A 15,211-nucleotide genomic window follows, 5' to 3' on the forward strand; every position below is an offset into this window, starting at 1 on the left:
TTAAAGATCTATATTTTAAATTTAAACCATATGGACGTTAAGCAATAACGTTTTAAGAACGCAGTCTTTAGCTGTAAATTTAAACGAAAGTTTATTACATTTAAAAATGGGTATTCAATTCAAATCCCTCGATATCGATACCTACGTGAAAGCTCGCATCGATTACAATATCGTTTCTAGTCTCTTAGATTTGTCAATCGCTCGTTCCGACTAAAACTTAGAATTGAACTAGAAGTGAATAATCGAATTTTTGCCGTCAATCGAACTTTTAATTCTCTTTTCAATTCTGCTGTTCAACAAGCGGGCACGCTCATTTTTTTGACTGAATTAAAATGGCTCCCCGAAAGGCGAAAGTGCAAAAGGAAGAAGTGCAGGTTCAACTGGGACCTCAGGTGCGCGATGGCGAGGTTGTTTTTGGCGTTGCCCACATCTTCGCCAGTTTCAACGACACTTTCGTGCATGTTACGGATTTGTCGGGACGTGAAACCATCACACGCGTCACTGGCGGCATGAAGGTGAAGGCAGATCGTGATGAGGCTTCTCCTTACGCCGCCATGTTGGCAGCCCAAGACGTGGCTGAGAAGTGCAAGTTACTCGGCATCACAGCGTTGCACATTAAACTACGTGCAACTGGCGGCAACAAGACGAAGACTCCCGGACCCGGCGCTCAATCAGCGTTGCGCGCTTTGGCTCGTTCCTCCATGAAGATCGGACGCATTGAGGATGTCACGCCCATACCATCGGACTCCACACGCCGCAAGGGCGGACGTCGTGGTCGTCGACTATAATTTGTTTGCTTGACTAAAATAATAATAATAATAATAATAAATAGCTATTAAATCAAACTAATCGTTTTTAATTCATTCGAAAGTCATATTAAAGGGATTATAGCAATTGCTTATAAATGGTCACAAAAGAGTTGTCTACCTGCTTTCAAGCAGGCTGCTGCTGAGCTGATTCCTCGAATGTGACAACAATATAAGGGGATTACAATTAGACGATGTTCAACGAATAATGCGACACATGGATAACGGGCACTCAATAGGAAAATTGTGAATAGCCATAAAGCGGCTTAGTGACACATTCACACACTCACACCCACAATAGAATTCAAGAAATAAATCTTTGTGCATCCCCCTGTTCTTTACAATTTCTCTGCAGCATCCTTAGAATTCATAAAACTACAGTTGCAACTCATTGTAAAAATATATAAATTTATTTCAAATACGTAAGTTATAATACATATAATGTGATTGACGTTATCATTTGCGTCTTCTGCTCGATTGATTCTTGGCAGGCGCTGGACGCTCCTCCTCGGAGGATTCACTCTCGTCCGACGAGGCTACGGTCTGCTTGCGTTGATGTTGCTTCGGCTGTTTCCCCGCTTGGCGCCGAGCAGATGCTTCTTCCTCGGAACTCTCCTCCTCTGAACTGCTCTTTTGACGGGCATTTCGACGCTTAGGCTGTCGGCCACTCTGTGCCTTGTTCGCTGACTTCGCGGTCTTTGTTTTGTTCATACGCGTCTCATTGCCGGCAGCCGGTGCACCTTCGGCTGGTGGATTGGCGCCTGGCTCAGTCACCTGCAGGCATTCGTTGAGGCGCGTCTCAAATTCTGCAACAACTGCCTTGAGTTCTGGCTTGGCAAGCTTCGAAGTGCTGCTAATGATGAGCTTGAAGGACTGGTAGACCTCGTCGATCTGCACCTTGTCCTTGAAGTGTTGCACATTGTCAATCAGCTTCTTTAGAGCACGCTCATTGTAGCTGAGAAGACTCAAGCAATAGGCAATGTCACGCCATTGACGCTCTGTCCGCGTCAGTGGAAAACGTAGACAGAGCTTCTCCACCAGCGTTTCGATTTGGCGATCCTTCTGGATGAGTCCGAGGATGTAGCGCATAATGGTGCGATATTTGTCCTCTTCCAGATGCAGCTTAATGTCGCCCAGCTTGGAGATAATGTCGGGCAGCACATTGTACAATATATTCGATTTGTTGGCAATCTCCTTAAAGAACTGCTGTGTGATGTTCTTAATCTCATCGCTCTCATCGACAATGCACAAGGCCAAATCAGCGATCTGACCCTTGACACGTATCATTTCGTGCAGAATGAGATGTGACAGCATCTTGACCGCAGTCAGACGTAGTTCAGAGTTCTCCTCATGCAGCTGCGCATAAAAATGACTCGTCCAAGGCTCAATAATATTCGGAAAACGAAAGGTCAAGTCGGACAGTCCCACGACCGTATTGCACTTGATCTTCATGTTCTTGGTCAGATTGAGTATGTTCATAAGGAAGGACATGTTCGATTCACAGAACTTCGAGGAGACAGTCATCAAGCGTGCCAACGTCAGAGTCGCCGCCTGTTGCAACTGCGGATCTCGATACTCGCCAGGTTTCTTGCATATTTCAATAATAATTGGATAGATCTTGGACATTAGCGCACTTGGGTTATATAGCAGCATATCTTCGCAAATGGCATTGATTTCCTCCGCAATGTTGTCCTCAGCGGTAGCGCCCACCAAGTCATCGTCGGGTTCCTGTTGCGGCTCGGCAGCCACACCCGATAAACGCTTTCGCACCTCCATGGCGGACACGTTCATTGTCTGGCGACGCAATGCACTCGCTACGTCCTTTTTGTTCTTCTTCTCCTCGAGAGCCGTCAGCTCTTCACGGAATTTCATATTATTGTACACATCCATGTCCAGGAAGATCATCTCCTTGATGATCATGAAGCCAATGCAGAACACAAACCGCGAAACCAAATAAACTGGCATACGAACTGGACCTTTAGGAGGTTGCGATGGCAACACAGTCTGACTGGGATCTTGTGTCAGTGGCAGGGTCTGTGAATATGGAATGTCCGTGGTCTGTGTGGGAGGCAGCTCTTCTGGCTGGGTATCCGTAATCAACCATTGCTTGTTAAAACGCCTGATTAATTCGCTGACAATATTTTGGGCAAGCTCATCTGGTGCTTGGCACATGCGATAATAGTATTCAAACAGACTCATGGCCAAGCTATCAAATTCCGGCAGTTTGGGGTGGAAGAAAAAGCTCAGGAACAAGCTTGTAATGTCGCGCACGAATTTGGCATTACTGGGATAGCGTTTATAGTACTTGCTATTGTTGTTGGCGTCGATGCTGTTAACCAGCAGCTGCAGACAAGCAGTGTAGATGCGAGGATCCTGTCTCACGCGATCGCCAATGGCAATGTCTTCGATGATCGTTCGATTTGCAGACGCAATTGTTGACTTTGACTGAGAGGCCATAATCAGCAACTGCAATGCTAACCGGGACTCATCTTTAGTGGTTCCCTCCAGCTTCAACGTGAAGCGTTCGAATAGCACTTGGATAATGAGTGCATCAATGTTTTCGCTAGCCACCCACTCGCCCATCAACATTTCCATGGCCGTGTAGTGTCCGTATTCGATTTTCGAGAGAAATTTGGATAGATTCTGCACAACCTTAATGGCATGCGCTCTGCCTGTTAGATCCGTAGTAAAGAGCACGCGGCGATAGGCATTGGAAACTGCATCACGCTTCTCTTTGTCCGAGGACCACACAAGATTCAACATGCGTTGCATGCCCGTCTCGGTGCCATGAATGCCAAAGAGATAGCCGGTGGTAAACAGATCTACGGCCTCAAACACATCCGTGTTCGTCTTGGACAGCAGCATTTCCAGCATTTTTGGCATAGCGCTAGTGGCCACATGCGAGAACTCGATGCTGTCCTTGAGAAAATCAACTGTTTTGATTTGTTTTAGCATTTCTTCGCTCTGCAATGAAATGTGAATTAATTAACTCAAGCTGTTATGAAGATTTTGCTATGCACTTACGCTGTCCTTGCAGCCATTTGCCAGCTTGATATACGTGTTAAACAAGGCCAGCAGATAGGCGCAGTGCTCCTCCGGCTTCAGCTGTTGACTGTGATTTGAAGTTTGAAATTAAGAATAAATTCAACGTCGCAAAAGTAATTACAAACCTTAGATCCTGGTTGCCTGCCATGTAATCAGCCTTACGCACCAGCACTACGGCGTCCTTATAGTTCTTATCCAAAAGCAGCGGCAGAATCCTATTGATCAACACGTCTAATTCCTCTTCTTTATCAAACTGCAGCTCTGGAACTGTCAATAGATTAAATACATTAATTAAAATATCTTCGTTAAATTATCTGCAACTTACACTCCCTCACATTCTCTTCGACAATAGGCGACAACTCTGGCACCACAGTCTCCCATTGCTCAGTGAACTTCTCGGCTTGCTTCCGTTCCTCGGCAATCACTTCATCTAACTGTTCCATGACCTGCACTTCCTTTTCGTGTTTCTTTATCAATTCCTCGAGCGATAGCTTCCCTGAATAGGGATTATTCTCGAGAAATGCTTTTATCAGCTGTATAGCTGCCCTTCTGACCAACGAACTCTTGTCCTCCAGCCGATCAACAGCCTCGCGCAACACCTTGATCTGAAAGCTTAGTGGTATGGCATGTTGTTCCTTGAGATGATGCCAAATGTGCATCACTTTAGAACGCACATGCGCCGAAATATCGTTGACATGAGCCACTAAATTATCGAGAAACTCATTGCGCGCCTCCTTCATTTCATCGTCCAGCTCTTCGGAGGTTAGCTCGCTCACTATAGCATCGCCCATGATCTGGAGCACACAATTGCGCAGCACATGCGACTCACAGTCGAGCAATTCGTCGCCCAGCTTGGACAAATGGGGGATCATCAGCTTGGGTGCAATACCCGAGAATTCGGTGAGGAAATTGGAAAAGTTACGCGACACAGCTGTATCCGAAGTGTCGAGAGTGAGTGCTTCCACAAGATCCTTCATGATGATGGAGAATACGGTGGAAATGCTGTACTCCTCATGTAGCAAAAGAATGCCATTTGCCACAGCTGTGGAAGCATGCTCGGTGCTCCTTAAAATTTGCAGTGTACGAGCCGGAAAAGTGATGGCATGATTGTAGCGTTTAATGGCAATGCCAAAGATGTGAAACAACGTGTCGATGACATGTCGATTATCAGGCCGAGGTGGCACTAGCTCCAAGGTTCGGTAGCATATATCGCACACCATGCTGGCAAGGAAAGAAATAACTATTAGGATTATTCTTAAGTTATGTTTAAAGTGTTGCATACGTTACAAAGCTCTCCTCGGCAACTGGAGGATTCCAGAGCTTTTCCAAGTGATGCTGCATCATATTAAAGAGTTGTACCAGAAACTTTCCTCGCTTCACATCCCAGTCCGGATACTGTTCCAATGTCTCTGCCTGTTTGCCGCGCTTCTTCTGCTGATTAAATTGCTGCTCCTTCAGCACTTGCTGGACAACAACATCGATGCGTTTCACCGTTTGAGTCATCAAATATATGCACATCTTTGTGAGATTTAGGTAGCGCACACGATCCCGCGAAGACGGCGCCTCATTGCTGGCAAGCAAAGGCGCCAATTGGCCACCCAATTGGTCCACTGTGAGGTACAGTAGGTCGAAGGCGCGCATAAGATTGCGTATGGCCGCAGCATCGTTGGCCTTTGATTCGATGATCGAATAGTAGGTGTCAAAGTGCTCGAATATATAGAATGGATCACTATGATGCACCTTTGATTTGCAAGCTGAAACAACACCAGAGTAGAAGCTTCAATTTGCTGTTCCAATTTTTCCATGTTTTGAATTGCGGGCGCGAAGTCGAAATAATGCTCTTCATAATAATGCTTCTACTTACCAAGTAATTGTTCTGGTATCTCATTGGCAGCATAGATCTGTTGTACATAAAACTGATCGCCACGAGAATTGAGTAAATCATTGTTGTTTAATGGTAAAATAAACTGAAAATCGTGAGACTCTTCCATTTTTAAACCGCTTTATTCATTGAAAAGCGACGCTCACTGTTGTTTGTAGAGATGGGACGCACATCAGCCCACTGAACGGAATTTTTATACCAAAATATAATGGTCACACTATAGCAGCAGTCTGGCAACGCCACACAACGATCAAAACCACTGTCAACTGTGTGACCATTAGAGATTACGAAAATTCACCTAAAATACTTTACGGTCACACTGTCGACAATCATATGTAGCGCGTGTTGCACCGCCGCGCACATTGTTCGTTCGAGTTGTAATTTGGTTTAAATTGAACAATTAAAAGCACAATGCAAACGGAAAGTAATGATAAAAGAAAGCGTCCCAAAAAGAAAGGCAACCGCTTTATGCGCAATGCCAAGGGATTCGCTAAGCAAGGCATTTTCGGACGCGGCACGCACATTGACGACGATGAGTTCAACTACTTTATCAACATCTTGGATGCCATGAAAGCTGGTTTCGAGGATGTCGAGGATAGAGGTAAGTACACTCTGCTATATTTAACTTAGCTGTTTGTGTACATAATGGAAATCATATCTTGCAGTTAACATGGCCAACAATGTATTTGAGCAAACAGTGGATAAGGAAATACACTTGTCCTCCAATCAAATTGTGTCCAAAGCAATTGAATCTCTCATTGGCTTTGTGGATGACGCACAACTGGAGCGATTCTTTGCCAAGTTCGGTGAGAGTTTGCGTCCACTGTGCTCCGACCGTTTCGCGTCGCATGTATTACAGAAAATGCTAGAAATTGCATTTCTTCGAGGATTAGGAAAGGCAGCAGCTCTTGAGCAGTCCGATGATGCTCCCAATGCCGCCAAACGGGCCAAACCCGATGCAGCACAAGTTGAGGAACAGTATAATCTGGAAACGAAATTCAGCAAGGCCCATCGTGAAAAGTGCCAGGAATTTGTGCTGCGGATATCCAAGTTTATGCTTAACAATTTAGAAGACTTTGTGTGGGATTCATGCGCCACTCACATCATGCGAACCGCGATACTTTGTCTGGTTGGCATGCATGTGCCGAAAATAGCCTTCGAGAAGGGCGGCGCGGAGCTGGCCAAGCATCGTAAGTTGTACACTGTGCCCGAGGAATGGCATGAGGTCATGAAGGAGTTTCCACAACGTTTGGAAATGTGGCCACAGTTCGTTGACTTTCCGTACCAGGAGCATTCGTCCGCCTTGCTGGGCGTCATATGTCTATCGCTCAGCGTGGTGGACAAAAGCATGTTGAAGCACTTTGGCAAGAAGATATTGACGCAAAGTTTGTTAAAGCCCCACGACGACGTTGAAGACGATGACAAAAAAGAAACGAAAATTGAGATTGATGATGACGATAACGATGGTAACGCTAGTAAGGAAGAGCAGATGGAGACCAATGAAGCGACAGAGAATGCCAAGAGTGAGCCACCGGTGATACTACCGAAAGTGTTTCACTACCAGTGTGCTGTTATTCTCCTCGAAACGCTGCTCAGTGTGGCAGGCGCCAAGTTGCTGACCCAGCTTTATGCCATGCTCTTTAGCGGACGCATCGCTTACCTGGCACAGCAGCAACAAACCAATTTCGCAGTGCAACGTCTGCTGCAGCACTTGAAGGAGGTGCCCGACTTTGAGGCGGTGTTCAATGAGCTTCAGCCGCAGACGGAGGAACTGCTTAAGATGGGCTACACTGGCGTTGTATCTGGCCTGTCGGCAGCTTGCTTGCGTTTGGGTGCGAAGCAGGCACAAATGATTTCGGCCCTTCAGAACGCTTTGCATGTCTCTGGGGACAAGGAGAAATCCAAAATGTTCTTCAACTGTCTCGTTAAACTGAAACCACATGAGCTGTTGGCTGGCGATCAGTCGGGCTTTGTGCATCTGCACGGTTCGCTAATAGTGCAGCATATCTTGCAGTTTAATAAGCCCATATTTCTGGTCAATTGCATCCTGGAATTGCCCGCTGTGCAGCTGTCGCAAGTCTTTAACACACCTAATGGCTCCCATATTGTGGATGCCTTCTTACAGAGCAAATACATTGGCGAGAAGTCCCGTGAACGTCTGATACGACTGCTGGATGGCTTCTATGTGGATCTGGCCATCACTCGGCATGGCTCGCGTGTGTTGGATCAGTGCTTCAAGGCGGCACAGGAAACACAGAAGCTGAATATTGCCAAGGAACTGAGTAATAAGGCCAATATGTTAAAGGGCTCGCCATTTGGCCGCCTCATCTACACAAAATATCGCTTGGATACCTACAAATTGTCGGCCAGCCAATGGCAGGCTAGTTTGGGACAGCAGCTACAAAAGCAGGAAGATGAGAAGGAGGGCAAGTCGAAGAAACGGTCAGCGAAAACAGCGACCGAGTTATTTAAGGATATTCTTACGCAATAAATAGATTTGGATTTTTAATTTACAAGCTCAATAATATTTACGTTATTTTCAAACAAATTAACTAGCACCTGACTGTGATGCTTAGCAATTTTTTCTACATATGTATAAGAGTATGGATTAAGGGACCTTGAAATTGTAACAGAATCAAATTGAATTTCTTATCGCGCGCAAAAAATTATCAGCTGAGTAATGCCTATTTGTCTGACCTCAAGCAGCTGGCAGTTCAGTTGTGTTTTGCTTTTGACATCGACATGACGCCGATTAACTTGATGCTATTAAGTTCGTTCATTGGAGCTACATGGGCATTTGGCGATGAGGCCATCTTCGAGGATGAGGACATTTATAATCAGGCATTGCCGCCAGTGCCGCACACAGGCATCACTGTGCCTGGCACAAAGTGGTGTGGCCCAGGAAATACTGCAGCCAACTACGAGGACCTGGGACGTGAGAGGGAAACTGATAGATGTTGTCGTGCCCACGACCATTGCGAGGAGATAATGGAGTCACATGGCTCGCTGCATGGACTGCCCAACAACACGGATTGGTTTCCCATGTAAGTGACCACATTGCTCATGGAAAATCAATAAACGGTTGAAGCTAATTGCTTTACATCCTTGCTTGCAGTCTCAAGTGCAACTGCGAACAGCAGTTTATCAATTGCCTGCAGGCTGTTAACACCATGACTTCCAATACTTTGGGTCGCATCTACTATGGAACACGCAGCAAATGCTTTGCTCTGGGCTTCCCCACCACCGGATGCAAGCAGTACCAGGAGGGCACTTTCCGTAAGCGCTGTGTTCGTTACACTGTCAACAAGCAGGCGGCCAAGTTGTGGCAGTTCTATGATATGCCATTTTACACAAATGCTGCGACACTATTAAATAAATCCTGACACGGGGAATTGTAATCACTATAATAGAGTATATAATTCAGAGTTTATAAATTTGATTAATTCATAGAATATTTAATGGAAGTGAAGTTCTAAAATATATCCGGAAACCTTGTACCATGAATGTGCTACTTCAGCGAATTAGATTGCATATTTCTTAATTAATTTACAATTCTCTGTATGAAATATTTATGTGTAATATTTTTTAGAAATACCCACATAATGTAAAGTAGTTTTGTTTCATAAGTTTAGAACGACCTTCAGCTGTGGATGTGAAAAAGGTACATATAATGTACTTACTGTTGCGGTTATTTGTGATTTTGCGGTTACTTTTGAAAATATAAATCAACAAGGAATAATAAATCGAAAGTTTAGTTAGTGAGTCGTACACTTCCGACTCAGATGGAAGTCTTTTAATCGTGATATTTCTTAAAATTAATTAAAATTGTAAATATGGGATCAAATCACACTACACGAGGTTCAATAGAGGACAAATATGATATCCTTTGCTTAATAGGATCGGGAGCATTTTCCAAAGTGCGCTTGGTCGAGACTAGAACGAGCCCAGTGGAACGATATGCAGTTAAAATAGTTGAGAGAACATCCTTTATTGGTAAGGAAGAGTTTTTGGATAACGAAATTGAAGTGCTGAAAAGATTTAGCAGATTGGAATCAGAAGCAGAACCATTATCGCATCCAAATATTGTGCAACTGTTTGAAATATACGAAGATCTCTCCAAAGTATATCTGGTCATGGAACTGGTCACCGGTGGCGAATTATTTGATCGGATTGTGGACAGAGGTTACTACAGTGAACGCGATGCATCTCAACTGCTCAAGCAACTTTTCGACGCTGTCAACTATCTGCATCAGCATGGGATTGTCCATCGAGATCTTAAGCCCGAAAATCTTTTATACTACAGTCCAGACGAAGATAGTAAAATAATGATTGCTGACTTTGGATTTGCAAAAATGGACACGTCGAGCCTATTGGTAACTGAGTGTGGAACTCTAGGATATGCGGCACCAGAAATCATTGCTAGAGTGGCATATGGAAGGGCTGTGGATGTCTGGAGTCTGGGTGTGATCGCCTACATACTGCTCTGTGGCTATCCTCCATTCTATGATTCCAATGATGCCATGTTATATACCAAAATAACTAGAGGTTTCTATGAATTCCATTCGGAGTATTGGGATGAAATAAGTGAATCTGCCAAGAATTTGGTATCGAATTTATTGTGTGTTAATGTGAATGAGCGTTACACATGCCAGCAGGCATTAGATCATCCCTGGATATCTGGCAATGAGGCAATTAGTCGCAACATACACGACTCTGTGTCCCAGCAGCTTAGAAAAAACTTTGTTAAGTCCCGTTGGAGGCGAGTAGTCCAAGTCAACACAGTCATCCGAAACATGCAGCAATTGGCACTCAACAGTAAGAACATACCACAGGAGGATGCAAATAAAACAAATTCAAATCACTGTAAATAAATCCACAAATATAGAATATGGATTATTATGTATCGTCTATTTATATACTATTACATAGTATTTATTTATAAATAAATGATGAAGCTTCAATCGATCTGATTATTTGCCGCAGTCTGCTGCAGATCCTCCTCGGTAAGATGAGTATAGAATGGCAAATCGTAGAATTGCCAGCGACTTGGTTGTGAATTATCCTCCTTGTAGCTCTTGCAGCGCTTCTTAAATAAGTCCCACTGCTGCTCCTCGCACGACACGGTGGGCGGTCCATGGGCAAAGCAAACACTTGTGGTACTGAAATAAATACGACCCAAAGCAGCTGACTGCATATTGTGCAACATGACGAGGCACTGACGAAAGGCAGCCTCGCAACCACAAGAGAAGCTAAAAACAATATTTTGGATGAATAACAATAATAAATTGAATAATTAGCTCACTCACATCGGAAACACACCGATGTTACTAAGACCGTAGCGTTGCTCATTAGGTAAGATCCTTTGCTCACAGTTGTCATGAGCTCGACAACACGTATCGAGTTCCACTTCAATACCCAGATCGTCGAAGTTCTCTGCTGTATTGCCGGGACCACACCATTTGGTGCCAGGCACCGTTATGCCCATGCCGTGGACACAAGTGATGAATGCCGCCAAAGCAGCCACGTATTGATGAGCTCGCATGCTCTCTTCGAGGGCGAAAGTTATACTAATCTGTGGAGAAATCCATGCTGACAACAGTTTGGAATTTCGGATGCGCAATTGTTTTTTTAAGAATTCTAATCGGTTTAGCGACGACGCTGTTTGAATGCTGATAAGACTCGATGTCTGAATTTGATGAGTAGATCTGGTACTTTAATATTTGCTGTTCATTGCATTTGTCCCTACTAATGATTGATTAATGGAATTGGCTACAGCTTCAACTCGTTTCAATGAACTAGTAGTCTGTCGTAAAATTGCCAGCGTACCGATTGTGAATTGTCCAATTGAGTTGGGCACTGCTGTCCGTCGCAGGATGCAGTGGGTTTCTCTGGCTAATAGTGCAGCATATCTTGCAGTTTAATAAACCTATCTTTCTGGTCAATTGCATCCTGGAATTGCCCGCTGTGCAGCTGGCGCAAATCTTTAACACACCGAATGGCTCGCTTATTGTGGATGCCTTCTTACAGATCAAATACATTGGGGAGAAGTCACGTGAACGTCTGATACGTCTGCTGGATGGCTTTAATGTGGATCTGGCCATCACTCGGCATGGCTCGCGCGTGTTGGATCAGTGCTTCAAGGCGGCACAGGAAACACAGAAGCTGAATATTGCCAAGGAACTGAGTAATAAGGCCAATATGTTAAAGGGCTCGCCATTTGGCCGCCTCATCTACACAAAATATCGTTTGAATACCTACAAATTGTCCGCAAGCCAATGGCAGGCTGGTTTGGGACAGCAGCTGCAAAAGCAGGAGGATGAGAAGGAGGGCAAGTCGAAGAAACGGTCAGCGAAAACAGCGACCGAGGGATTTACGATATTCACGACAAATTGACTAGCACATGACTGTGATGCTTAGTGATTTTTTCTACATATGGGTAATTCCATGGCGAAATTTGTCCCGTACGAGACTTTTTACAGTGCACTGCAGTGAAAATAACATAAACTGAAACAATTTTAAAAATAAGTGAATGTTATTCTTAAAACTTTAGATAAGCATTATATTTAGAGCTAAGATTGATTTTAGGAACTTCATCTGTTTTACGATAAAATATATAAATTCGTTCATTTTTTGGTTTTGCGTACGAATTGGTTATTTTTTGCAATTATCACAACAGAAAACAAAACAGAAAGAAAATTCCAAAACCATTCTTAGCTCTAATTAAAGTACTTATCTAGAGCTATTAAAATAAACTTTTCTTATTTTTAAAATTGTTTCAGTTTATGTTATTTTCAATGTAAAGAGTCTCGCACGGTACAAATTTCGTTATGGAATTACCCATATGTATAAGACAATGGATTAAGGGACCTCGAAATTGTAACAGAATCAATTTGAATTTCTTATCACGCGCAAAAAGTTATCAGCTGTGTAATGTCTATTTGAACTTTCCGTAAGCACTGTGTTCGTTACACTGTTAACAAGCAGGCGGCCAAGTTGTGGCAGTTCTATGATATGCCATTTTACACAAATGCTGCGACACTATTAAATAAATCCTGACACGGGGAATTCTAATCACTATAATAGAGAATATAATTCAGAGTTTATAAATTTGATTAATTCATAGAATATTTAACGGAAGTGAAGTTCTGAAATATATCCGGAATCCTCATACCATGAATGTACCTACTTCAGCGAATTAGATTGCATATTTCTTAAAAAATCTATTATTTATGTGTAATATTATATTTCTTGGAAATACCTACATAATGTTAAAATGTTTTATTTCATAACTTTAGAACGACCTTCAGCTGTAAATGTGAAAAAGGTACATATAATGTACTTATAGTAATGGTTATATGACGAAATTTATTGTATTTATATAATTTGCGATCTTGCGGTTACTTTTGAAAATATAAATCAACAAGGAATAATAAATCGAAAGTTTAGTTAGTGAGTAGCCCACTTCCGACCCAATTGAAAGTCTTTTCTTCGTGATATTATTAAAATTGTAAATATGGCATCAATAGAGGACAAATATGATGTCCTTTACTTAATAGGATCGGGAGGATTCTCCAAAGTGCGCTTGGTCGAGACTAGAACGACCCCAGTGGAACGATATGCAGTTAAAATAATTGAGAAAACATCCTTTATTGGTAAGGAAGAGTTTTTGGATAACGAAATTGAAGTGCTGAAAAGATTTAGCAGATTGGAATCAGAAGCAGAACCATTATCGCATCCAAATATTGTGCAACTGTTTGAAATATACGAAGATCTCTCCAAAGTATATCTGGTCATGGAACTGGTCACCGGTGGCGAATTATTTGATCGGATTGTGGACAGAGGTTACTACAGTGAACGCGATGCATCTCAACTGCTCAAGCAACTTTTCGACGCTGTCAACTATCTGCATCAGCATGGGATTGTCCATCGAGATCTAAAGCCCGAAAATCTTTTATACTACAGTCCAGACGAAGATAGTAAAATAATGATTGCTGACTTTGGCTTTGCAAAAATGGACACGTCGAACCTAATGGTAACTGTGTGTGGAACTCCGGAATATGCGGCACCAGAAATCTTTGCTAGAGTGCCATATGGAAAAGCTGTGGATGTCTGGAGTCTGGGTGTGATCGCCTACATACTGCTTTGTGGTAATTTTCCATTCTATGATAAAAACGATGACATGTTATTTGCCAAAATAACTAGAGGTTTTTATGAATTCCATTCGGAGTATTGGGATGAAATTAGTGAATCTGCCAAGAATTTGATATCGAATTTATTGCGTGTCAATGTGAATGAGCGTTACACATGCCAGCAGGCATTGGATCATCCCTGGATATCTGACAATGAGGCAATTAGTCGCAACATACACGACTCTGTGTCCCAGCAGCTTAGAAAAAACTTTGCCAAGTCTCGTTGGAGGCGAGCAGTCCAAGTCAACACAGTCATCCGAAACATGCAGCAATTGGCACTCAACAGTAAGAACAAATTTTGAATCGGATACAACTAAAACAAATTAAAATCACCGTAAATAGATCCACAAATATAGAATATGGATTATTTTGTATCGATTACATTACATAGTATTTAGTTATTTATTTATAAATAAATGAAGCTTTAATCGATCTGATTATTTGCCGCAGTCTGCTGCAGATCCTCCTCGCTGAGATGACAACGTATCGATGCACAATTGTTTTTTAAGAATTCTAATCGGTTTAGCGACGACGCTGTTTGAATGCTGATAAGACTAGATTGCTAAATTTAATGAGTTTATTTGGTACTTTAATATTTGCTTCACATTGTATTTGCTTCTATTAAAGATTGATTAATGGAATTGGCTACAGCTTCAACTCGTTTCAATGAACTAGTAGTCTGGCAGATCGTAAAATTGCCAGCGTTCCGATTGTGAATTCTCCAATTGAGTTGGGCACTGCTGTCCGTCGCAGGATGCAGTGGGTTTCTCTGGCCCAATGCAAATATTAGTAAACCGAAAATATAGAAAACCTAAAGCAGATGACTGTGGATTGTTGACCTCATGAAGACACTTGAAAAAGGCAGCCTCACAGCTACAAGAGAAGCTAAGAAAAGATCAATACTATTAATATAAATAGGTAATTGAATTATTCGCACACTTACATAGTACATGGCTCATTGTTACTAAGTCCATAGCCTTGCTCCTTTGTCAAAATCTTTTGCTCGCAGTTGTGATGAGTTCGGCAGCACTTGTCAATTTCTACGCGAGGTCCCAGATCATTGAAGCTCCTTGCTATTTTCTCATTACCACACCATTTTGTGCCAGCAAATGTTGTGGCCCTAGCATGGACACAAATAATTAAAGCCGCCAAAGCAGCCGCACATTGTAGAATACGCATATTCTTTACGAAAGTGAAAGTTAAACTAAGCTTGGAAATACTGCATGCCGGCGAGTCATTGAATGCGTAATTGTTTAAGACGCTATTTGTTTGCCGATAAGACTTAATTA

At 42.8% G+C, this 15,211-nt stretch overlaps 8 protein-coding genes across 8 annotated transcripts; 5 read left to right on the forward strand and 3 right to left on the reverse strand.

Annotated features, from left to right (window-relative positions):
• Positions 1 to 267: 267 nt before the first annotated feature.
• Positions 268 to 828, forward strand: LOC117568119 (40S ribosomal protein S14a). Its single transcript, XM_034248521.2, has one exon. The coding sequence runs from the start codon at positions 333 to 335 to the stop codon at positions 786 to 788; it is 456 nt and encodes a 151-aa protein (XP_034104412.1). The 5' UTR covers positions 268 to 332; the 3' UTR covers positions 789 to 828.
• Positions 829 to 1,202: 374 nt separating this feature from the next.
• On the reverse strand, positions 1,203 to 5,914 carry LOC117569369 (condensin complex subunit 1). Its single transcript, XM_034250500.2, has 6 exons — positions 5,716 to 5,914; positions 5,134 to 5,605; positions 4,177 to 5,072; positions 3,977 to 4,118; positions 3,831 to 3,918; positions 1,203 to 3,770 (listed from the first exon to the last, which is right to left on the reverse strand). The coding sequence occupies exons 1-6, from the start codon at positions 5,840 to 5,842 to the stop codon at positions 1,263 to 1,265; spliced, it is 4,233 nt and encodes a 1,410-aa protein (XP_034106391.1). The 5' UTR covers positions 5,843 to 5,914; the 3' UTR covers positions 1,203 to 1,262.
• Positions 5,915 to 6,044: 130 nt separating this feature from the next.
• Positions 6,045 to 8,323, forward strand: LOC117567912 (nucleolar protein 9). The gene is made up of 2 exons (XM_034248190.2): positions 6,045 to 6,334; positions 6,399 to 8,323. Exons 1-2 carry the CDS (start codon positions 6,145 to 6,147, stop codon positions 8,222 to 8,224), a joined length of 2,016 nt encoding a protein of 671 aa, XP_034104081.1. The 5' UTR covers positions 6,045 to 6,144; the 3' UTR covers positions 8,225 to 8,323.
• An 82-nt stretch (positions 8,324 to 8,405) lies between these two features.
• On the forward strand, positions 8,406 to 9,278 carry LOC117567915 (phospholipase A2). The gene is made up of 2 exons (XM_034248194.2): positions 8,406 to 8,777; positions 8,849 to 9,278. Exons 1-2 carry the CDS (start codon positions 8,476 to 8,478, stop codon positions 9,114 to 9,116), a joined length of 570 nt encoding a protein of 189 aa, XP_034104085.1. The 5' UTR covers positions 8,406 to 8,475; the 3' UTR covers positions 9,117 to 9,278.
• Positions 9,279 to 9,559: 281 nt separating this feature from the next.
• LOC117567913 (calcium/calmodulin-dependent protein kinase type 1-like) lies at positions 9,560 to 10,691 on the forward strand. The gene has a single exon (XM_034248192.2). The coding sequence runs from the start codon at positions 9,567 to 9,569 to the stop codon at positions 10,602 to 10,604; it is 1,038 nt and encodes a 345-aa protein (XP_034104083.1). The 5' UTR covers positions 9,560 to 9,566; the 3' UTR covers positions 10,605 to 10,691.
• Positions 10,590 to 11,311, reverse strand: LOC117567916 (phospholipase A2-like). Its single transcript, XM_034248195.2, has 2 exons — positions 11,040 to 11,311; positions 10,590 to 10,982 (listed from the first exon to the last, which is right to left on the reverse strand). Exons 1-2 carry the CDS (start codon positions 11,273 to 11,275, stop codon positions 10,691 to 10,693), a joined length of 528 nt encoding a protein of 175 aa, XP_034104086.1. The 5' UTR covers positions 11,276 to 11,311; the 3' UTR covers positions 10,590 to 10,690.
• Positions 11,312 to 13,246: 1,935 nt separating this feature from the next.
• LOC117566484 (calcium/calmodulin-dependent protein kinase type 1-like) lies at positions 13,247 to 14,314 on the forward strand. Its single transcript, XM_034246016.2, has one exon. It carries the CDS (start codon positions 13,247 to 13,249, stop codon positions 14,222 to 14,224), a length of 978 nt encoding a protein of 325 aa, XP_034101907.1. The 3' UTR covers positions 14,225 to 14,314.
• On the reverse strand, positions 14,295 to 15,108 carry LOC117567917 (phospholipase A2 large subunit-like). Its single transcript, XM_034248196.2, has 2 exons — positions 14,866 to 15,108; positions 14,295 to 14,807 (listed from the first exon to the last, which is right to left on the reverse strand). Exons 1-2 carry the CDS (start codon positions 15,099 to 15,101, stop codon positions 14,594 to 14,596), a joined length of 450 nt encoding a protein of 149 aa, XP_034104087.1. The 5' UTR covers positions 15,102 to 15,108; the 3' UTR covers positions 14,295 to 14,593.
• Positions 15,109 to 15,211: the final 103 nt, after the last annotated feature.

The sequence above is a fragment of the Drosophila albomicans genome, chromosome 3 (genome assembly GCF_009650485.2).
Source record: "Drosophila albomicans strain 15112-1751.03 chromosome 3, ASM965048v2, whole genome shotgun sequence".
NCBI classification, from domain to species: domain Eukaryota; kingdom Metazoa; phylum Arthropoda; class Insecta; order Diptera; family Drosophilidae; genus Drosophila; species Drosophila albomicans.

Coding starts and splice junctions, on each gene's coding strand:
- LOC117568119 (XM_034248521.2), top strand. CDS start 333: ATGGCTCCCCGAAAGGCGAAAGTGCAAAAGGAAGAAGTGCAGGTTCAA.
- LOC117569369 (XM_034250500.2), bottom strand. CDS start 5,842: ATGGAAGAGTCTCACGATTTTCAGTTTATTTTACCATTAAACAACAAT. Junction 5,606..5,715: donor GATACCAGAACAATTACTTG/GTAAGTAGAAGC, acceptor GTGTTGTTTCAG/CTTGCAAATCAAAGGTGCAT. Junction 3,771..3,830: donor CAAATGGCTGCAAGGACAGC/GTAAGTGCATAG, acceptor ATTTCATTGCAG/AGCGAAGAAATGCTAAAACA.
- LOC117567912 (XM_034248190.2), top strand. CDS start 6,145: ATGCAAACGGAAAGTAATGATAAAAGAAAGCGTCCCAAAAAGAAAGGC. Junction 6,335..6,398: donor CGAGGATGTCGAGGATAGAG/GTAAGTACACTC, acceptor CATATCTTGCAG/TTAACATGGCCAACAATGTA.
- LOC117567915 (XM_034248194.2), top strand. CDS start 8,476: ATGACGCCGATTAACTTGATGCTATTAAGTTCGTTCATTGGAGCTACA. Junction 8,778..8,848: donor AACACGGATTGGTTTCCCAT/GTAAGTGACCAC, acceptor CCTTGCTTGCAG/TCTCAAGTGCAACTGCGAAC.
- LOC117567913 (XM_034248192.2), top strand. CDS start 9,567: ATGGGATCAAATCACACTACACGAGGTTCAATAGAGGACAAATATGAT.
- LOC117567916 (XM_034248195.2), bottom strand. CDS start 11,275: ATGCGAGCTCATCAATACGTGGCTGCTTTGGCGGCATTCATCACTTGT. Junction 10,983..11,039: donor AACATCGGTGTGTTTCCGAT/GTGAGTGAGCTA, acceptor TATTGTTTTTAG/CTTCTCTTGTGGTTGCGAGG.
- LOC117566484 (XM_034246016.2), top strand. CDS start 13,247: ATGGCATCAATAGAGGACAAATATGATGTCCTTTACTTAATAGGATCG.
- LOC117567917 (XM_034248196.2), bottom strand. CDS start 15,101: ATGCGTATTCTACAATGTGCGGCTGCTTTGGCGGCTTTAATTATTTGT. Junction 14,808..14,865: donor AACAATGAGCCATGTACTAT/GTAAGTGTGCGA, acceptor ATCTTTTCTTAG/CTTCTCTTGTAGCTGTGAGG.